At 45.5% G+C, this 23,950-nt stretch overlaps 1 protein-coding gene across 4 annotated transcripts in view; it reads left to right on the forward strand.

The window, feature by feature from the left end:
• Positions 1–23,950, forward strand: part of LOC134936470 (LIM homeobox transcription factor 1-alpha-like) — a 169,423-nt gene that overhangs the window by 107,123 nt on the left and 38,350 nt on the right. For all 4 annotated transcript variants that reach the window (XM_063931512.1, XM_063931513.1, XM_063931514.1 and 1 more), the window contains exons 5-6: positions 5,381–5,613; positions 15,636–15,793. In XM_063931512.1, coding sequence (XP_063787582.1) covers positions 5,381–5,613; positions 15,636–15,793 — 391 coding nt within the window. The remainder of the gene's footprint in view (positions 1–5,380; positions 5,614–15,635; positions 15,794–23,950) is intronic.

The following is a 23,950-nucleotide window of genomic DNA, read 5'->3' on the forward strand; positions in this document are numbered from 1 at the left end:
TACTGTGCCCGGACGAGCGTACACAATAAGGAAGGATTTTGAATCCCGGGTAAGACTCATACCAGCCACACCAATCACACCGTATAACTTGTGATCTAAACCCAGTTAACAGCATGATAACAGAGGAGCCTCTAGAAAAGATGGCTCACTACAGCAATAACCCGATTTTTTGGTAACAATAACTATGTACCAGTATTGCAGACAATCCGCACTTGGGATGGGCGCCCAGCATCCACTACGGACTACGAGAAATAGAATTATCGGTAAGTAAATTCTTATTTTCTCTAACGTCCTAAGTGGATGCTGGGGACTCCGTAAGGACCATGGGGATTATACCAAAGCTCCCAAACGGGCGGGAGAGTGCGGATGACTCTGCAGCACCAATGAGAGAACTCCAGGTCCTCTTTAGCCAGGGTATCAATTTTGTAGAATTTTACAAACGTATTTGCTCCTGACCAAGTAGCTGCTCGGCAAAGTTGTAAAGCCGAGACCCCTCGGGCAGCCGCCCAAGATGAGCCCATCTTCCTTGTGGAGTGGGCATTTACAGATTTTTGGCTGTGGCAGGCCTGCCACAGAATGTGCAAGCTGAATTGTACTACAAATCCAACGAGCAATAGTCTGCTTAGAAGCAGGAGCACCCAGCTTGTTGGGTGCATACAGGATAAACAGCGAGTCAGATTTTCTGACTCCAGCCGTCCTGGAAACATATATTTTCAGGGCCCTGATAACGTCTAGCAACTTGGAGTCCTCCAAGTCCCTAGTAGCCGCAGGCACTACAATAGGTTGGTTTAGGTGAAACGCTGAAACCACCTTAGGGAGAAACTGAGGACGAGTCCTCAATTCCGCCCTGTCCGAATGGAAAATCAGATAAGGGCTTTTACAGGATAAAGCCGCCAATTCTGACACGCGCCTGGCCCAGGCCAGGGCCAACAGCATGACCACTTTCCATGTGAGATATTTTAACTCCACAGATTTAAGTGGTTCAAACCAATGTGACTTTTGGAACCCAAAAACTACATTGAGATCTCAAGGTGCCACTGGAGGCACAAAACGAGGCTGTATATGCAGTACCCCTTTTACAACGTCTGAACTTCAGGGACTGAAGCTAGTTCTTTTTGGAAGAAAATTGACAGGGCCGAAATTTGAACCTTAATGGACCCCAATTTCAGGCCCATAGACACTCCTGTTTGCAGGAAATGTAGGAATCGACCCAGTTGAATTTCCTCCGTCGGGCCTTACTGGCCTCGCACCACGCAACATATTTTCGCCAAATGCGGTGATAATGTTTTGCGGTTACATCCTTCCTGGCTTTGATCAGGATAGGGATGACTTCATCCGGAATGCCTTTTTTCCTTCAGGATCCGGCGTTCAACCGCCATGCCGTCAAACGCAGCCGCGGTAAGTCTTGGAACAGACAGGGTCCTTGCTGGAGCAGGTCCCTTCTTAGAGGTATCCCTTCTCCATCTTATCCATCTCAGTACCTTGGGTATGAGAGGCAGATGAGGGAACACATACACTGACTGGTACACCCACGGTGTTACCAGAGCGTCTACAGCTATTGCCTGAGGGTCCCTTGACCTGGCGCAATACCTGTCAAGTTTTTCCCAACGGTTTATAATCATGTGGAAGACTTCTGGGTGAAGTCCCCACTCTCCCGGGTGGAGGTCGTGTCTGCTGAGGAAGTCTGCTTCCCAGTTGTCCACTCCCGGAATTGCTGACAGTGCTATCACATGATTTTCCGCCCAGCAAAGAATCCTTGCAGCTTCTGCCATTGCCCTCCTGCTTCTTGTGCCACCCTGTCTGTTTACGTGGGTGACTGCCGTGATGTTGTCCGACTGGATCAACACCGGCTGACCTTGAAGCAGAGGTCTTGCTAAGCTTAGAGCATTGCAAATGGCCCTTAGCTTCAGGATATTTATGTGTAGTGATGTCTCCAGGCTTGACCATAAGCCCTGGAAATTCCGTCCCTGTGTGACTGCTCCCCAGCCTCGCAGGCTGGCATCAGTGGTCACCAGGACCCAGTCCTGAATGCCGAATCTGCGGCCCTCTAGAAGATGAGCACTCTGCAACCAACACAGGAGGGACACCCTTGTTCTTGGTGACAGGGTTATCCGCTGATGCATCTGAAGATGCGACCCGGACCATTTGTCCAGCAGGTCCCACTGGAAAGTTCTTGCGTGGAATCTGCCGAATGGGATTGCTTCGTAGGAAGCCACCATTTTACCCAGAACCCTTGTGCATTGATGCACTGAGACTTGGCTCGGTTTTAGGAGGTTCCTGACTAGCTCGGATAACTCCCTGGCTTTCTCCTCCGGGAGAAACACCTTTTTCTGGACTGTGTCCAGGATCATCCCTAGGAACAGAAGATGAGTCGTCGGAACCAGCTGCGATTTTGGAATATTGAGAATCCAATCGTGCTGCCGCAACACTACCTGAGATAGTGCTACACCGACCTCCAACTGTTCCCTGGATCTTACCCTTATCAGGGAATCGTCCAAGTAAGGGATAACTAAAATTCCCTTCCTTCGAAGGAATATCATCATTTCGGCCATTACCTTGGTAAAGACCCGGGGTGCCGTGGACCATCCATACGGCAGCGTCTGAACTGATAGTGACAGTTCTGTACCATAAACCTGAGGTACCCTTGGTGAGAAGGGTAAATTTGGACATGAAGGTAAGCATCCTCGATGTCCCGAGACATCATGTAGTCCCCTTCTTCCAGGTTCGCAATCACTGCTCTGAGTGACTCAATCTTGAATTTGAACCTCTGTATGTAAGTGTTCAAAGATTTTAGATTTAGAATCGGTCTCACCGAGCCGTCCGGCTTCGGTACCACAACAGTGTGGAATAATACCCCGTTCCCTGTTGCAGGAGGGGTACCTTGATTATCACCTGCTGGGAATACAGCTTGTGAATGGCTTCCAAAACTGTCTCCCTGTCAGAAGGAGACATCGGTAAAGCCGACTTTAGGAAACGGCGAGGGGGAGACGTCTCGAATTCCAATTTGTACCCCTGAGATATCACCTGAAGGATCCAGGGGTCTACTTGCGAGTGAGCCCACTGCGCGCTGAAATTCATTGAGACGGGCCCCCCACCGTGCCTGATTCTGCTTGTAAAGCCCCAGCGTCATACTGAGGGCTTGGCAGAGGCGGGAGAGGGTTTCTGTTCCTGGGAACTGGCTGATTTCTGCAGCCTTTTTCCTCTCCCTCTGTCACGGGGCAGAAATGAGGAACCTTTTGCCCGCTTGTCCACGAAAAGACTGCGCCTGATAATACGGCGTCTTCTCATGTTCCAAATGCCGTTTGAAAACCGCATCACCTGACCACTGTCGTGTCCATAACCCTCTACTGGTAGAAATGGACAACGCACTTAGACTTGATGCCAGTCGGCAAATATTCCGCTGTGCATCACGCATATATAGAAATGCATCTTTTAAATGCTCTATAGGCAAAAATATACTGTCCCTATCTAGGGTATCAATATTTTCAGTCAGGGAATCCGATCACGCCAACCCAGCACTGCACATCCAGGCTGAGGCGATTGCTGGTCGCAGTATAACACCAGTATGTGTGTAAATACATTTTAGGATACCCTCCTGCTTTCTATCAGCAGGATCCTTAAGGGCGGCCATCTCAGGAGAGGGTAGAGCCCTTACAAGCGTGTGAGCGCTTTATCCACCCTAGGGGGTGTTTCCCAACGCACCCTAACCTCTGGCGGGAAAGGATATAATGCCAATAACATTTTAGAAATTATCAGTTGTTATCGGGGGAAACCCACGCATCATCACACACCTCATTTAATTTCTCAGATTCAGGAAAACTACAGGTAGTTTTTCCTCACTGAACATAATACCCCTTTTTGGTGGTACTCGTATTATCAGAAATGTGTAAAACATTTTTCATTGCCTCCATCATGTAACGTGTGGCCCTACTGGAAGTCACATTTGTCTCTTCACCGTCGACACTGGAGTCAGTATCCGTGTCGGCGTCTATATCTGCCATCTGAGGTAACGGGCGCTTTAGAGCCCCTGACGGCCTATGAGATGTCTGGACAGGCACAAGCTGAGTAGCCGGCTGTCTCATGTCAACCACTGTCTTTTATACAGAGCTGACACTGTCACGTAATTCCTTCCAACAGTTCATCCACTCAGGTGTCGACCCCCTAGGGGGTGACATCACTATTACAGGCAATCTGCTCCGTCTCCACATCATTTTTCTCCTCATACATGTCGACACAAACGTACCGACATACAGCACACACACAGGGAATGCTCTGATAGAGGACAGGACCCCACTAGCCCTTTGGGGAGACAGAGGGAGAGTTTGCCAGCACACACCAGAGCGCTATATATATACAGGGATAACCTTATATAAGTGTTTTTCCCCTTATAGCTGCTGTATCTTTAATACTGCGCATAATTAGTGCCCCCCCTCTCTTTTTTAACCCTTTCTGTAGTGTAGTGACTGCAGGGGAGAGCCAGTGAGCTTCCCTCCAACGGAGCTGTGAGGGAAAATGGCGCCAGTGTGCTGAGGAGATAGGCTCCGCCCCCTTATCGGCGGCCTTATCTCCCGTTTTTCTATGTATTCTGGCAGGGGTTAAATGCATCCATATAGCCCAGGAGCTATATGTGATGCATTTTTTGCCATCCAAGGTGTTTTTATTGCGTCTCAGGGCGCCCCCCCCCCCCGCGCCCTGCACCCTCAGTGACCGGAGTGTGAAGTGTGCTGAGAGCAATGGCGCACAGCTGCAGTGCTGTGCGCTACCTTGTTGAAGACAGGACGTCTTCTGCCGCCGATTTTCCGGACCTCTTCTGTCTTCTAGCTCTGTAAGGGGGCCGGCGGCGCGGCTCTGGGACCCATCCATGGCTGGGCCTGTGATCGTCCCTCTGGAGCTAATGTCCAGTAGCCTAAGAAGCCCAATCCACTCTGCACGCAGGTGAGTTCGCTTCTTCTCCCCTTAGTCCCTCGATGCAGTGAGCCTGTTGCCAGCAGGTCTCACTGAAAATAAAAAACCTAAAACTAAACTTTTCACTAAGCAGCTCAGGAGAGCCACCTAGTGTGCACCCTTCTCGTTCGGGCACAAAATCTTAACTGAGGCTTGGAGGAGGGTCATAGGGGGAGGAGCCAGTGCACACCAGGTAGTTCTAAAGCTTTACTTTTGTGCCTAGTCTCCAGCGGAGCCGCTATTCCCCATGGTCCTTATGGAGTCCCCAGCATCCACTTAGGACGTTAGAGAAATACTGTGACTGTGCATTGCACTGGCCAGGAATGGTACTGCAGGCTCATTTAACAGGTACCAACAGGTCAGATGAAAATTCATGGTTCGGTGCATTTCCACTTATCACCTTCTCCTTAAATGTCTATGTGTTCATCCCTTACAGGCTATTTGCCACTAAGTGTAACAGCTGTCTGAAAACAGTGATGCCATCAGAACTAATCATGCGTGTACTCAACAATGTTTACCACGTGGCCTGCTTCTTCTGCTGTGAGTGCGAGCGGAGGCTGGAGCGAGGAGATGAGTTTGTCTTGAAGGAGGGTCAGTTGCTCTGTCGCAGTGACTATGAAAGGGAGCGAGAGATGCTCAGCACATTCAGTCTGACACCAGCTGGATCAGGTAGGTTGCAGTTATTAGACATTCAAAGACTGAAAAATATATGTACAGTTATAATGAGTATCCCAGCCTGCACCTATACACAGAGGAGACAGCCGTCTTACTGGCTAAACCAATGTTCATGAGATTGTGGACCATGGGCCCAATTCAGCATGGTTCGTAGATGTGCGAAAAATTGCACATCTACGATCCTTTTCTCTAGCCCAGCACAGGGAAAGTCCACCCCGCATGCAAGATCCAGCCCCCCCTTCCTGTAGACATGCAAAAGAATCGCACTGCGGCAATGCTTTCACAAGTTTAACATAGTAACATAGTAAAATAGTATCTATGGTTGAAAAAAGACAATTGTCCATTGAGTTCAACCTATTTGTGGTCTCCTATGCAGGATTATTTGGTATAAAATTTTGACTGATGTTTATGACTGCCGTTACGTTCTACCCCTCTTTTTTATAATAACTATAGTGCGTGACTGCACGATAACCCTGGATATCCTTATCCATTAGGAATTTATCTAACCCATTCTTAAAGGTGTTGACTGAGTCCGCCATTACAACTCCCTCAGGCAGGGAATTCCAAACACGTATCGTCCTTACCGTAAAAAAGCCTTTACGCCGTATTGTGCGGAATCTCCTTTCCTCTAACCTGAGCGGGTGTCCACGAGTTCTCTGTGTTGATCTAACCAAAAACAGGTCCTGCGCAAGATCTGTGTATTGTCCACTTATATATTTGTAGATGTTTATCATGTCCCCTCTTAGTCTCCTCTTTTCCAGTGTAAACATGCCTAGTTTTGCAAGCCTTTCCTCGTATTCCAGCGTCTCCATACCCTTAATTAGTTTAGTCGCCCACCTCTGAACCTTTTCTAGCTCCAGGATATCCTTTTTTGTAGTATGGTGCCCAGAATTGTACAAAGTATTCAAGGTGTGGCCTCACAAGTGATTTATATAACGGGAGTATAACACTCTCGTCCCTAGCATCAATTCCCCGTTTTATGCATGCTAATATCTTATTAGCCTTCTTTGCTGCAGTCCTACTTTGGGTACTACTGCTTAGTTTGCTATCTATGTGGACACCTAAGTCCTTTTCCAGTACAGAATCCCCTAATTTTACCCCATTTGGTATGTAGGTGTAGGCAAGTTTAGGGTAACTCTCTTCCTTTGAAGCCTAGCTGCGAAATCAGATGGCTACCTGCCATGTTTCTGGTCGCAGCAGTTGCGTGTGACATCACGCAGCCGCCGTGGCCCAACCCCACAAGCGATCCAGACATGCCTGCGTTGTCCGGACCGCGCCCCAAAAATGCAGCCGACATGTCCCCTTCCGCCCTGCGAATGCCTCTGCCTGTCAATCAGGCAGAGGCATTCACACAAGTGAGATGCAATTGCATCTCGCTGTGTGCGCATGCGTAGTGCGGCTGCCGCGCGTGCGCATACTTCACTGGGCTTCAAAATGCGAACATGCTGCAACAGCGTTCCATGCTTAATTAGGCCCTATGATGGAAATGTAATAGCCTGCAACTTGCAGGCATCAGCAGAGGTGGATATAGAAAACTTATTGTCTGCCTACTACCGCTGGCAGCTATATAGCAGAGCATGCTGTCTCGGGAAGGGGGCTGCTTATGCTAAGCAGCTGTAGTCTTTGCTCTCTCCCTGCTGCGCTTCTATATAGTGCCCAGCGGTAGTAGGCATTGGAGAAATGTTACAGAGGGTGTATCCATCTTTGGACGGGAGCAAGATTCCGGCAAGTCTGCACAATGTTTTAAAGTGGCAATCGTTTGATAGGGTGTGGTATGCAGTGACATGCGGTGAGGTCATTGGCTGGGGAGGCACTGAGATTATATATATATATATATATATATATATATTTATACATATATATATATATATATATATAGAAGTCGTCCGGCGGCACTCACGGCAATAAAGACAAACAAGCAGCTCCAATCAGCTGCTTGTTTGTCTTTATTGCCGTGAGTGCCGCCGGACGACTTCTATACATGTGTGGGGAACCGTGCAGGTTCTTTATGGAGGGCACCGGCTGTTAATGTTCATTACACAGGGGAAGGAGTGCCGCTTGACTGTGTTACTATATATATATATATATATATATATATATATATATACATACATACACACAGTGGACGAAGTGGAAATTTTGAAGTAGGAGTATGAAAAAGTGAAGGTTGCAATTATGCACGTGCCTCCGGAAAAGGGGGCGTGTCCTTCAGTGTAGTAGGACCCCTTATACTATCTAGTACTGGTGCTCCTTTCACCGTATACCACACAGTATGAGCCGAAATTTACATTACAGCACACGGTATGAGCCGAAATTCACATTATAGCACACAGTATGAGCCGAAATTCACATTACAGCACACGGTATGAGCTGAAATTCACATTATAGCACATGGTATGTGCCCAAATTCACATTACAGCACACGGTATGAGCCGAAATTCACATTACAGCACACTGTGTGAGCCGAAATTCACATTACAGCACATGGTATGAGCTGAAATTCACATTATAGCACACGGTATGAGCAAAAATTCACATTACAGCACACGGTATGAGCAGAAATTCACATTACAGTACACGGTATGAGCCAAAATTCACATTACAGCACACGGCATGACCCGAAATTCATATTTTACCACACGGTATGAGCCGATATTCACATTATAGTACACAGTATGAGCCGAAATTCACATTACAGCACACGGTATGAGCCAAAATTCACATTACAGCACACGGTATGAGCCAAAATTCACATTACAGCACACGGTATGAGCCAAAATTCACATTACAGCACACGGTATGAGCAAAAATTCACATTACAGCACACAGTATGAGCCGAAATTCACATTACAGCACACGGTATGAGCCAAAATTCACATTACAGCACACGGTATGAGCCAAAATTCACATTACAGCACACGGTATGAGCAAAAATTCACAATACAGCACACGGTATGAGCAAAAATTCACATTACAACACACAGTATGAACCGAAATTCACTTTATAGCACACTGTATGAGCCGAAATGCACATTACAGCATACGGTATGAGCCGAAATTCATATTACAGCGTACGGTATGAGACAGAATTCATATTTTACCACACGGTGTGAGCCGAAATTCACATTATAGCACACAGAATAAGCAGAAATTCACATTATAGCAGACGGTATGACCCACAATTCAGGGACAGGGAGAGAGAGTGACAGCAGGGACTGAGAGAGTGAGAGCAGGGACAGAGAGAGTGACAGCAGGGACATAGGGAAGCAGAGGAATATTACCTGATATGTGCAGCGGAGGTGCGGAAGGAACTGTGGTAGGCGGCGGCAGAGAAGCCCATTGTCTGCAGGGGATGCGGCGATACTAAGCTGTCCTTCGTTGCTGCGGCATTGATGACCCTCTGACCACCGCCAGTTGTGGTCTGTGGTGGACAGCTTTCAGTGGCGGTGCAGCGTGCGGCAGTAAGCCTTGGTCAACGGTGGGCGGCTGTGATATAAATATATAATTTTTTTACATTTATTTTACTTATTCCTCCCTGTCCCTGCAGTCCAAGTGATCTGGGGGTGAACTGCAGTCCAAGATCACTTGGACTGCAGCTCACCCCCAGATCACTTGGACTGCAGCTCACCCCCAGATCATCTGGGGGTGAGCTGCAGCCAAAGTGATCTGGGGGTTTCGAGCTACCCAGTCACTTTCCACCTAGCCCAACTGCCCCCCCCCCCCCTCTCGCTTGGGTGGTCCCAGAGGGAGCAGGTGCTGCCAGTGATGCTGTTAGAACAGACGGAGAATAGAAGCAGCAGCAGCGGCGGTCTATCCCCCTTCTCCCCCGCTGTCTCCTGTGTCCTCCCCCCTTCCCCCTGCGTTGGGCGTCCGCAGGAAGGAGGCTTCTCCCGGGGAAGTCTTGCGGTGCTGCCGGGCTCCCTCCTCCGCCTCCCCCCAGGGCAGCAGCAGCGGTAGTGGCAGAGCGGAGGAGCAACACGGGCAGGTGACAGAGCGGCGCAGTCAGTGGGCGTCAGGTACACGGAGAGCAGAAGCAGCGGAGGAGGGGCCATCTGCAGAACAGGCAGTCCGGCCCTGCCCACTGCCCAATGACTTCTGCTCTAGTGACAGGGGCGTGCTTTCATATGGGTTGAAAGCACGCCTCTGTCTCAAAGAGGCACTTCTACTAGTGCCGCTCAGAGGGATTTCTGAATGGGTTATTACTGGCCGATGCTTGGCCACGCCTCCCCCTCTCCAGCCATTTCTCAATGGCAGCAGGAGGCACCGAGAGCGGTGCCTCCGAAACACAGAAAAACATATCTTTTAACAGAATAAAAATAATTAAAATAATATAAAGGGGTGAATCATATACTTATGACACAGTAGCTCTGTCATAAGTATCTTCTTTGTATTATTTTAATTAAGAATGACAGGGGAGGCACTGCCTCCCCTGACTGCACGTCCCTGGTGGTATGGTATGCCGGCGGTCGGGCTCCCGGCGACCAGCATACCGGCGCCGGGAGCCCGACTGCCGGCTTACCGACAGTGTGGCGAGCGCAAATGAGCCCTTTGCGGGCTCGCTGCACTCGCCACCCTGCGGGCACGGTGGCACGCTATTTTATTCTCCCTCCAGGGGGGTCGTGGACCCCCACGAGGGAGAATAAGTGTCGGTATGCCGGCTGTCGGGATTCCGGCGCCGGTATATAGTGCCGGATCCCGACAGCCGGCATACTGAAGACCACCCGTTTGAAAGGCGTAACCAAGGTTTTGCCTTTTAAATGATTGCTACTTTAAAGCATTGTGCAGACTCACCGGAATCTCGCCGATGTCTGCAAGTCCCAGGATATCACATTTCACCCTGTGACTTCACTAGGAACTAGTGACATCACTGAGTAATGAATGTGAATGCATCCTGTCAAGTCCCTAGGTTTAGAGCTGTTGGGAGATCTTTCATGTCTTGCGTGACCAAACATATAGGAGTGTGATCATAGCCCATCATGAATGCCTGGGACTTCCGTATATATGATGAACCACCCCTGAAGTGGGTGATTCCAGGGCCAGATTAACATTGGAGCATATGGGACTCTAGCGCCAGGCCTTCACAAAAAAAAAAAAAAGGGCCATCATCATGTTGATAATCCGTCAACCATAAGTCATAAGAATATTATTGCCTCTCAAAATTATGCATATTTATGGAGACATTGGGGCTGATGGTGTGATGCACACGCCCACATGGCTCTGGCCACACCCACACAGCACTGCTATTCTCTCAATAGGCTATTGAATGTTTTTAACCCCAGGCTGATCTTCACTCCTGCCCTTGGTGAGGTTACACAATCTTGGTTAGGGTGCTTGCCTCCCTGGCAGACATAAGCCCCCAGACAGGACCAGGTACTTTGTACCCACCCTCATCTGTGCTCCACTGGCTAGGAGTGTTGGCATGCTGCATTAGCATGACTATAGAGTATCTTTGCTGTGGGTAGGCAATGGGTTCACTTTAATGACACAAGTATTATGACAGCACAGCTCAGTTAAAATCAATGTATCACTATCACTGGTGAAACAAATCTTCATGTTCCACTGAATTCATTATGCTGTGTAGTTGGGGTATGGTTGTCTAAGTCAACCTGGAAAAGGTTGACAGTGCAGAGGTCGACTCCAAAAGGTCAACTGGCTCAAGGTCGACACAGGAAAAAGGTCTACGTGGAAAAGGTCGACACAGGAAAAGGACGACATGAGTTTTAAAAAAAATTGGTGTAGTTTATTCCGTAAAGTAACCAGGAACCCCAATTAGTGTGCTGCGTCCCCACTCCCCTCGCATGACTCGCTTCGCTCGCCATGCTTCGGGCAAGGTTACCATTTCCAATCATAGTCCACGTGGGTCGTAAAGTATGAGAAAGCTTAAAATATGAGAATTTTTTTCAAAAAAACTCATCTAGAACCTTTTCCTGTGTCCACCATTTACATGTTGACCGTTTGCTCATGTAGACTTATTGACCATGTTGACCTATTGCCTGTCGACCATTAGTGGTCAACCTAATGACTGTCGACCTAAGTCATGCTGACCTAGCATCCGGATACAGTGTAGTTGTGGGAGGACTGACAACACTTAAATCCAAACTTCATCAGCGAAATGTGCCGAACTCTAAGTGCACATAAGGGGTATCCGTTCAGATGGTCGACAATGTTAAGGTCGACATTCACTAGGTCAACCACTATTGGTCGACATTGACATGGTCAACATTGGACAAATGGTTGACACGTGAAAATGGTCGACACATGAAAAGGTTGACATGTCTTTTTTTTAAAAAAAAAATAGATTTTTAACTTTTTCATACTTTACCATCCACGTGGACTACGATTGGGAATAGGAACTTGTGCGGAGCGCAGCGGTAGTGGAGTGAAGCACCTTGCCCGCAGCTTGCTCGCCATGCAAGGGGACGCGGTACACTAATCAGGGTTCCTGGTTACGGGAAAAATTACACCAAAAACAGTTCAAAAGCCATGTCGACCTTTTCATGTGTTGACCTGTCCCGTGTCGACCATTTTCATGTGTCACCCATTTGTCCATGTCAATCAATAGTGGTCAACCTAGTGAATGTTGACCTTAACACATACCAGAACCCTTATAAGGATTGAACATTTCTCTTAATGTTACTATGCAAAAACAAAAAAGTGTAGGATGCACTTACAAAACAAAAAAGTATGACACCAAGGGTTTCATTCAGAGGTGCATTATGCCAATGCTATGGCCGATTCTCAGCCTACATCATTGCACCATAGGTTGCAACACTGAACACCGCAGCAGCCCTATGGCAGGTGCAGTTTTGCTGTCTGAACGTGGCCTCCTGTGTCAGCGCTGTCAGTGACTGGCCCACATCTGGCTAGTCACCCCCTTTTAAGCCTCCCTGGAACACTCACTGTAAATCGATCTCACTGTGTGCAATTGCAATCTGCGTCCCAGAGCGGTAACCACCGGGACTCATGTGCAGTGAGACTCGGATGCATGCACAGACTTAAACATTGGCCGCTTGCGTCCGCCATCGCCCTGCAGGCACTCGCACTCCTAAATCAGGCTCCAAGCTTGAAGTAGAAGGATAAATCACTCTCTGCTGTCAGATATTAATTGATTACATAATATTGATCCATTTGCTGTAATATACTTTATTAAACCCTGGTGCAGTCAGTTGTCTTCAGATGCCACATAATAAAATCACTGGATCCCACCTGTGTACATTTAAGCGGTTCAATTGATTTCACAATAAATTCATCCATCTACTGTATGTTAGGTCCCAAAATTGGTTAGTGTAATTCCAAAAATAGTATCAATATAAAAGGCCACAGAGCATTAAAATTACATTTAAAAAAAAAGGATGCCTTGTATAATATTATAGTATGCAAATTATAAATGTTACTTCAATGCTGATTGGTTGCCATGGGCACTTCTCCACTCTTTTCACTGCCTAATACATCTTCCCCTGAGGGGTAAATTTACTAACTGTTGGTTCCATTACAGTATAGATGGCATGTTAAAAAACCAGAGGGTGGTGTTAATCTGTGTCCAGGGCGCGTAAAACATGAAATGAAAATGAAACTAAATACATCCCTTATGAATGGGCATGAAGAGTCTTCTCCGAATTGTGTTGACTGGGAAGTTCTTTCATTCAAAAAGGTCTTTTCTTTGTGGATAACTCCCAGTCCATGTCAAAAGATAAAGACAAAAAAAAACAAATGTGTAGCACTGTTTTCAACAATCAGGATGAAAATTTCCACACAATGAAACTATGGGCGTACCCCACTCACACAGAAACAAGTAAGTGGGTTCCCGTAAAGGTATCTTTATTGCTGTCTTTATAATCCCCTCAGATTCAATTTGTGTAGTTGAACATATCCAGATCTCACACAGAGAATTAATTCACAAAGGGATATCTGTCAGACCAATGCGGATGCGTACCCCAATTTACACAGCACAAAGGTGAAACATTCATATAACAGTATCTTTACAAGGACAAGATTCCTCTGATGCGTACCCCAACTCACTCAGTATAAAGCGTGAGACTCCTATAAAGGTTTCTTTAACCAAGGCTCTCTGGTGTCCCCTTGAAGGGTCAGGGGGGGGGAGGTAATTTCTTTTCCAAGGTACCAACGGATGAAAGATGATAACTCATTTTCTCTAAAACAGGTTTTTATTCCAGACACAGTCCAATGTTTACAAAAACACCACACAAGTTGGTGACATAAATTTTAAATTTTTTTAAAAATACCCCCCAAAAAATATAGAGATAAAATAACCAGCGTGGTTTTTTCCTTTTTCCAAAAAAACAAGACTAGAGTAGTCTTGTTTTTTTGGAAAAAGGAAAAAACCACGCTGGTTATTTTATCTTTATATTTTTTGGGGGGGTATTTAAAAAAAAAAAATTAAATTCATGTCACCAACTCGTGTGGTGTTTTTGTAAACATTGGACTGTGTCTGGAATAAAAACCTGTTTTAGAGAAAAGGAGTTATCATCTTTCATCCGTTGGTACCTTGGAAAAGAAATTACCTCCCCCCCTGACCCTTCAAGGGGACACCAGAGGGCCTTGGTTAAAGAAACCTTTATAGGAGTCTCCCGCTTTATACTGAGTGAGTTGGGGTACGCATCAGAGGAATCTTGTCCTTGTAAAGATACTGTTATATGAATGTTTCACCTTTGTGCTGTGTAAGTTGGGGTACGCATCCGCATTGGTCTGACAGATATCCCTTTGTGAATTCATTCTCTGTGTGAGATCTGGATATGTTCAACTACACAAATTGAATCTGAGGGGATTATAAAGACAGCAATAAAGATACCTTTACGGGAACCCACTTACTTGTTTCTGTGTGAGTGGGGTACGCCCATAGTTTCATTGTGTGGAAATTTTCATCCTGATTGTTGAAAACAGTGCTACACATTTGTTTGTTTTTTTGTCTTTGTCTTTTGACATGGACTGGGAGTTATCCACAAAGAAAAGACCTTTTTGAATGAAAGAACTTCCCAGTCAACACAATTCTGAGAAGACTCTTCATGCCCATTCATAAGGGATGTATTTAGTTTCATTTTCATTTCATGTTTTACGCGCCCTGGACACAGATTAACACCACCCTCTGGTTTTTTATGTATTGTTTTGTAAAATTGGTGATTTTTACTTAGGTGTTTGTCAGTGGACGGGCAGCGGTGCGCCATTTTGGTAAAACCTCCCTTCTCTTCTTTTTCTGTTTAGCCCTATAGATGGCATGTTGCCTACAAGTCCCATGAAGCCTGCCTCACCATGATGGTACTTGTCAAACCAATGCCAGCATGCCTGGACATTAAGGGCCCATTACCACCTGTACTAAATTATATTTAAAAAAAGACAGAACACGGACACAGACTGTTGTATAAGACTACCCCACACATTCCTCTTTTTCCAATTTGATGGTGGTTCCCCCATGTGCAAGGTTATGCAAACGGCCTGCAAACTCCCTCCATTGCGAACATTTGTGTGGTCATATGTGCAAGAAGACCACTTTTAGTGCCCGTGCATGCTGTAATACCGGTTGAGGGGTCATTAGACACAGGCAAGTCTTACATAGTTTTGGTGATACAATGGCAGCCACAGCTATTTACAAAGTTGTAGATGCATTGGAACTTCTATAGAGGACAAGTGGAGAATCTGCTCATAGTAACCAGTTGGATTGAACCTATTGATCTAGGGGCTGATTCAGAGGTGGATGTCATTAGTATCATGGCTGCATTTATGTATGCAGATGTTGTGCTGGATGATACAAAAAGTAAAAAGACGCCCACTGCCGGCTTCTGTAATCCACTGCTGCGCCCGGAGACCCTAGTACTGGCCCTAGTACGTTCTACAAAATGGTAGTTAGAATCTGATTGGTTGCTATGGGTTACATTGTTACTAGTTGTCTCTACAAGGTTTGATACATCTCCAAACTAAACAGAAGAGATTTTCCTTTAAGAACAGTATTCCAGTTTGTCATGTATGTGTGTATAACATGTTTATTTAATCTGTGAAAACAGTTAAAAGTGAAGACGAGGATGGGAGTAATCTCAATGGAAAAGGAAGTGATGAAGCAAAGGAACTAAAGCGATCGAAGAGGCCAAGGACAATACTTACCACACAGCAGCGCAGGGCATTCAAAGCATCATTTGAAGTGTCTTCCAAGCCATGCAGAAAGGTAACAATCAAAACTAAGACCAGCCAATCAGGCTACATTTTGAAATGTTAAACCCATGACATGACATTTTTACAAGCCACAAAATTCACTACTTCCCATTCACTTTAATGTTACATTGATTGGGTCTATGTTTGTTTCAAAGAGCCATGATATCCTGATCAGGTAACTGTGGCATTCTAGAATGTCCACATGACAGTGTCCTAAAAGTAGAAACACAGCTGTTAGATTGAGGAGCAGGTGCTACAGTACTAGCAGGCTCCAACCTACAGCTATCCTAATGTGTAAGGCTGTATACACCAGAGATTCTGAGTAAGGGTCACATAACAAAACCATGCAATTTTTTTTGTGTGTGAAGCCAGTAAAGGGAACATGTTCAATTGACATAATCCCTTTATTTTATTTTGCATAGGAATTCAATACCTTGTTTTTCTTCTTTGGTTGTCTGACAGTCCAGGGGATTTATTTTATGAAGAGTTGGGTTGTTTAACCTGGTGCTTCTGAGAGTGTTTATGCCCAATATTTAAAAGGGCAATGTTTTTATTAGCAAGACACAGCTGGTAAAATGATTTCCCTTTTATATATTAGGCATAAACACACTCAGGGGTAAATTTACTAAGATGGGAGTTCTATTTAAAATGGGATGTTGCCTATAACAACCAATCAGATTAAACTTCTCATTTATCTAGTACATTCTAGAAGATAATAACTGGAATTTGATTGGTTGCTATGGGCAATATCCCATCTTAAATTAAACTCTCATTTTAGTACATTTAACCCATAGAATCAGTTTTGTAAATAACCCCGCAAGTCACATGAATATAGGAGGCACTTCTGAAACAGAGATAACATTTTAGATAAATAGGCCATAAAAAAGTTTGACTGTAGCACATGCTTGCTAAATTTGCCTGTCTCCTCTCCACCCCATCAAGGGAAAATGCTATGATTCGTAGGTTCTTGGAAAGGGGACAAAATGATTCAATACACAGCATTCATCCCCGCCCCTTCACATGGTGCTATATTCCCTTGATTATATCCCCATCGTGCCTCTTCACTGGGAAGCGGAAGATCTGCCTACTCTTCCAGGGGTGCTGGGGACTACACGAAAGATCAGGACTCTCAGGAGTCTCCCGTAAGTGCTCGGAGAGTATACAAGTATGCTGCAGTGTCCACCAGTCACTTGTAGACAATCTACTTTGTTTAGGAAATTATCTCCAGCCACAGCTGTATCTTTAGAATCATCAAGTTTTGACACATGTATTCATGAGTGGAATAAGAAGCTCTTTCATAATAATAATAATAATAATAATAATAATAATAATAAAAACAAACATACATATTAGATATATAGTGATCCTTTAAACAGGAGATAAAACTGAGCAGTCACAGGCATTATTTTCCTTTACAGCAAATACTAAGGGGTGTGAATCATTAACAGATTAAAAATAGAACCTGTTCTTCTTACAGTCAAGTTCAGTGTGTGTGTTAGTATGTGAACAAGGAGAACAGTTTGCCATAGAGAGTACTTATCCCTCTGACTACTTTATTTTGTCTACAGTTTAACAGCCATCTAAGACTCATCATCAAACATATATCCAGCATGAATATATGGAGAGCCTTATTGAAAGTGCTTCTTTAAGTTGCATTTCACATCATCTGTTACACCTCCCAACTTTTGACCCTATGGAGTCGGGAAGTGCCACGACAAAAGCGCAGCAGAAAAAGGGTGCAGGGCCTTTGGAGGAGTGGGAGGGGCCTCGGGTTTTCATCATTTTGGGGGCATGCCCAGCGGCCCCTACGCAGCTGGCCAGTCCCCGGCTAGCCGTCCCTGCACTGATAGATATCAGTGATCACTGGCTCTCCCAACCTGCCCCCCCCCCGCCCCCCCACACCTGCGGGACACGGCTTCCCGGGATGCAGCGGGACAGTGTCAAATTAGCGGGACTGTCCCACTGAATTCTGGCCAGTTGGAAGGTATGCCATTATACCAGACATAATAGTGGGTGGTGTAGCAAACCTTGGAGAGAGATAAAGCAGCCATATTACAGGCTGTGTTTGGAAAATGATAGTTAAGAGTGGATTGGTTGGTATTTTATATCTCTCCACTTCATGTCTTTCTCTAAGATTTGATAAATCCTCCCCATAGTTACCCTCCAGGGCTTCATGAACACCCCACTAAACTAAACCCTTGCTTTAAAAAGTCACAGTAAAACAAAAAAATATGAAATATGTAATAATATATCAGAAAACACTTTAAACCACTTACTTTCACATCATTTTACAGGATTGGAATAGTTAAATGAGAAAACACAGGCAGGGGTGTATTTACTAAAAGTCGAGTTTAGTCGATTCTGTGTTTAAGGGTCTAAATAACACATTTACTAACAGATTATTTTGAACGTTTACAAAAAATTTTTCAAAAATCATCTATTAGTAAATGTGGAATTTATACCCAGAAAAACAAAACCATCCAAACATCGACTAAAAATCATCTAAGATTTCTTTTTAGTAAATATCCTGCTAAATACCACATTTACTAACATGATTTTTTAAATATTTTGTTAAAAGGATTAAAAAAAAATCATCTGGTAGTAAATGTGTGATTTAGACCCTGAAACAGAAAATTGATTAAAAATCTACCCAACATCAACCAAAAAGCAATCAACATCAACCCAAATTGACATTTAGTCAGTTTACGCCCAAGACTTTTTCTTAAAGAATCTTAGAGCACATACAAGCGAAACCCATAATTAAGACAGCACTGGTGCCATCTTATACTCTTGACTTATGTGAAACATTTAATATTGTCATGAATGCAATTATCTATGTTGGAACCCATACATAACAGCTGACAATGAGAAGACCAGTGAGGTGACATCAAGATGGCCTATATTGCATGTGTCACTATTTGTGTCTCATTTCTGCAGAAGTGCAAAATACCTCCAATTCTAAGTACTGGGGTCAGGGTCTTAACTAGTCATTTGTGGTCCTCATAGCAACATACTGTATATTAAGGCCCCATGTACCAACGGCAAAAAAAGGTTAAATAATAACATGGGACAGACAAGGAAGACCACCCTCCCCTCAGCTGTGGGCCCCATAGCAGCTGCACCTGATATGCCTATGGTAGCTGCACCTTTTTCTGGGATGCGATCTGTTTTTCATAATTTCTGAGGCACCAAACAGGTCAAGTCACTCACCTGCAGATGCCGCCATTTTCATCTATATTCAATGAACTTACCACCATGGGTGCCTTTGTGCAGAGTAGGTGTGTGACAGAGAGTACAAAGAGTACAAAGATAGAAACCTGGCGCTGATATGGTAAATGCAAAAAACAAGCTTACAGTAGGCTGCTTTCATTTGAGGGATAACTTGACCCTCATTTACAAGAACAAGAAAATCACTAATAAGAAGTGCAAATATCAGATATTTTTTAAACATTTCCCCACCTCCCTGTCAGTATCAGCGGCTTCCTCAGAAGGTAACCTTATACGGACGTGGAAACGGAGAAATGCGCTAAGGCTGTACTTTTGATCACCAGTTGGTTTCTTTCCATTGCTTGCCCTAAAGAATCCTGTGGTGACTTGGGACTGATCCCTCTGGAAAAGGCTGCACTCAATGGACTGCACCAGCAGCTGCTAGATGTGTCAGTATTACTCTACCCACTAATACCCCTTTTGTACCTACTGAGGCAGGTCGCACCCAGGAGCCTGACACGGGTGCTTCCTGGCTGCAACCCGTCTCAGGCCCCTTGCTACCGCTATTTCCAACTTGGCATATATGGGTTGGTGACGTCACTGGTGACGCGGTGGTGGGGGCAGAGCTTAGAGAATAAATGATCTCCAAGCGCTGCCCGTCCACACAGAGTGAACGGAAAACAGGCCACATTGACAAGGCTTCCCGTTTACACATCACAGCAAGCTGGGTTGAACACGTGTTCAACCCTGCTTGCTACCCGAGTTGGGATACCGGGTTGATCGACCCGGATTATACCAACTGGGCCCTTTTACACCGCACAACAGCATGGGTTATGGGCGCTCATGTGCAATAACCTTTGTTCAAAGCTGGCGGTGTAAAAGGGGTATTAGTGCACCAGAAGCACTAAGGAATCAATTACTAAATGCAGGCTTACTTACTGTATCTCATTAACTAAGTTACATTTACTTGGCAAGGAAAGGACTTAAATCAAATGACCAGTAAGTACTACCATATCCCTTAGTGTACTAATACCAGAAACATTTTTGGAGGATACTTACCTTACTAAACAAGGTTTTACACTAATGAAGAAACTGTTTTTATTATTTAAAAATATTTTTTTATTACTTAACACTATTTTATTGAGTATTTTTTTATGGATATCTTTTGAACGTATATATATATATATATATATATATATATATACCAGATATCCGAGACCAAAGAGATCTCAAAAGAGGGCACTCACCAGTCCAATAAATTAAAAGGCTTTTATTAGTTCATCGCAGTCATCAATAAATAGTCTATTATAGACTATTTATTGATGACTGCGATGAACTAATAAAAGCCTTTTAATTTATTGGACTGGTGAGTGCCCTCTTTTGAGATCTCTTTGGTCTCGGATATCTGGTATATGTGAAACTCTCCTTGGGGTTTTTTGAGGAGCACCCCTATATATGGATTTTTCTGATGTGAGTGCGGACTTTCAAAGAAATTATATATATATATAATAAGAATTTACTTACCGATAATTCTATTTCTCGGAGTCCGTAGTGGATGCTGGGGTTCCTGAAAGGACCATGGGGAATAGCGGCTCCGCAGGAGACAGGGCACAAAAAAGTAAAGCTTTACTAGGTCAGGTGGTGTGCACTGGCTCCTCCCCCTATGACCCTCCTCCAGACTCCAGTTAGGTACTGTGCCCGGACGAGTATACACAATAAGGGAGGCATTTTGAATCCCGGGTAAGACTCATACCAGCCACACCAATCACACCGTACAACTTGTGATCTAAACCCAGTTAACAGTATGATAACAGAAAGGGCCTCTTAAAGATGGCTCCTTAACAATAACCCGAATTAGTTAACAATAACTATGTACAAGTATTGCAGATAATCCGCACTTGGGATGGGCGCCCAGCATCCACTACGGACTCCGAGAAATAGAATTATCGGTAAGTAAATTCTTATTTTCTCTATCGTCCTAAGTGGATGCTGGGGTTCCTGAAAGGACCATGGGGATTATACCAAAGCTCCCAAACGGGCGGGAGAGTGCGGATGACTCTGCAGCACCGAATGAGAGAACTCCAGGTCCTCCTTTGCCAGGGTATCAAATTTGTAAAATTTTACAAACGTGTTCTCCCCCGACCACGTAGCTGCTCGGCAGAGTTGTAATGCCGAGACCCCTCGGGCAGCCGCCCAAGATGAGCCCACCTTCCTTGTGGAGTGGGCTTTTACAGTTTTAGGCTGTGGCAGGCCTGCCACAGAATGTGCAAGTTGAATTGTGTTACAAATCCAACGAGCAATCGACTGCTTAGAAGCAGGTGCGCCCAACTTGTTGGGTGCATACAATATAAACAGCGAGTCAGATTTTCTGACTCCAGCCGTCCTTGAAATGTATATTTTTAAGGCTCTGACAACGTCCAACAACTTGGAGTCCTCCAAGTCGCTAGTGGCCGCAGGCACCACAATAGGTTGGTTCAGATGAAATGCTGATACCACTTTAGGGAGAAAATGCGGACGAGTCCGCAGTTCTGCCCTATCCGAATGGAAGATTAGATAAGGACTTTTATAAGATAAAGCCGCCAATTCAGATACTCTCCTGGCAGAGGCCAGGGCTAGTAACATAGTCACTTTCAATGTGAGATATTTCAAATCCACCTTTTTCAATGGTTCAAACCAATGGGATTTGAGGAAATCTAAAACTACATTTAGATCCCACGGTGCCACCGGAGGCACCACAGGAGGCTGTATATGCAGTACTCCCTTGACAAAAGTCTGGACCTCAGGGACAGAGGCCAATTCTTTTTGGAAGAATATTGACAGGGCCGAAATTTGAACCTTAATGGATCCCAATTTGAGACCCATAGATAATCCTGATTGCAGGAAATGTAGGAAACGACCCAGTTGGAATTCCTCCGTCGGAACACTCCGATCCTCGCACCACGCTACATATTTTCGCCAAATGCGGTGATAATGTTTCACGGTGACTTCCTTCCGTGCCTTAATCAAGGTAGGAATGACTTCTTCTGGAATGCCTTTCCCTTTTAGGATCTGGCGTTCAACCGCCATGCCGTCAAACGCAGCCGCGGTAAGTCTTGAAAAAGACAGGGACCCTGCTGTAGCAGGTCTCTTCTCAGAGGTAGAGGCCACGGTTCGTCCGTGAGCATCTCTTGAAGTTCCGGATACCAAGTCCTTCTCGGCCAATCCGGAACCACTAGTATTGTTCTTACTCTTCTTTGCCGTATGATCTTCAATACCTTTGGTATGAGCGGCAGAGGAGGAAACACATACACTGACTGGTACACCCAAAGAGTTACCAGTGCGTCCACAGCTATTGCCTGTGGATCTCTTGACCTGGCGCAATATTTGTCCAGTTTCTTGTTGAGGCGAGACGCCATCATGTCTACAATTGGTCTTTCCCAACGGTCTATTAACATGTTGAAGACTTCTGGATGTAGACCCCACTCTCCCGGATGAAGATCGTGTCTGCTGAGGAAGTCTGCTTCCCAGTTGTCCACGCCCGGGATGAACACTGCTGACAGTGCTATCACGTGATTCTCCGCCCAGCGAAGAATCTTGGCAGCTTCTGCCATTGCACTCCTGCTTCTTGTGCCGCCCTGCCTGTTTACATGGGCGACCGCCGTGATGTTGTCCGACTGAATCAACACCGGCTTTCCTTTCAGGAGAAGTTCCGCCTGGCTTAGAGCATTGTAGATTGCTCTTAGTTCCAGAATGTTTATGTGAAGAGACTTTTCCAGACTCGTCCATACTCCCTGGAAGTTTCTTCCTTGTGTGACTGCTCCCCAGCCTCTCAGGCTGGCGTCCGTGGTCACCAGGATCCAATCCTGAATGCCGAATCTGCGGCCTTCTAATAGGTGAGCCTTCTGCAACCACCACAGAAGTGACACCCTTGTCTTTGGTGACAGGGTTATTCGCAGGTGCATCTGCAGATGCGACCCTGACCATTTGTCCAACAGATCCCTTTGGAATATTCTTGCATGGAATCTGCCGAATGGAATTGCTTCGTAAGAAGCCACCATTTTTCCCAGGACTCTTGTGCATTGATGTACTGACACCTTTCCTGGTTTTAGGAGGTTCCTGACCAGATCGGATAACTCCTTGGCTTTTTCCTCTGGAAGGAAAACCTTTTTCTGAACCGTGTCCAGAATCATTCCTAGGAACAGCAGACGAGTTGTCGGGATTAAATGGGATTTTGGAATATTCAGAATCCACCCGTGTTGTCTTAGCACCTCTTGAGATAGTGCTAAAGCTGTCTCCAGCTGTTCTCTGGACCTTGCCCTTATTAGGAGATCGTCCAAGTATGGGATAACTAATACGCCTTTTCTTCGAAGAAGAATCATCATCTCGGCCATTACCTTGGTAAAGACCCGAGGCGCCGTGGACAATCCGAACGGCAGCGTCTGAAACTGATAGTGACAGTTTTGAACAATGAACCTGAGGTACCCCTGGTGTGCGGGGTAAATCGGAACGTGTAGATACGCATCCTTGATGTCCAAGGATACCATAAAGTCCCCTTCTTCCAGGTTCGCTATCACTGCTCTGAGTGACTCCATCTTGAACTTGAACTTTTTTATGTAGAGGTTCAAGGACTTCAGATTTAGAATAGGCCTTACCGAGCCATCCGGCTTCGGTACCACAAATAGAGTGGAATAATACCCCTTTCCTTGTTGTAATAGGGGTACTTTGACTATCACCTGCTGAGCGTACAGCTTGTGAATGGCTTCCAACACCCTCTCCCTTTCGGAAGAGACGGTTGGTAAAGCAGACTTCAGGAAACGATGAGGAGGATCCGTCTCTAATTCCAACCTGTACCCCTGAGATATTATCTGCAGGATCCAGGGGTCTACCTGCGAGTGAGCCCACTGCGCGCTGTAATTTTTGAGACGGCCGCCCACTGTCCCCGAGTCCGCTTGAGAGGCCCCAGCGTCATGCTGAGGTTTTTGCA

Source organism: Pseudophryne corroboree, chromosome 6 (genome assembly GCF_028390025.1).
Source record: "Pseudophryne corroboree isolate aPseCor3 chromosome 6, aPseCor3.hap2, whole genome shotgun sequence".
Taxonomy (NCBI): Eukaryota; Metazoa; Chordata; class Amphibia; order Anura; family Myobatrachidae; genus Pseudophryne; species Pseudophryne corroboree.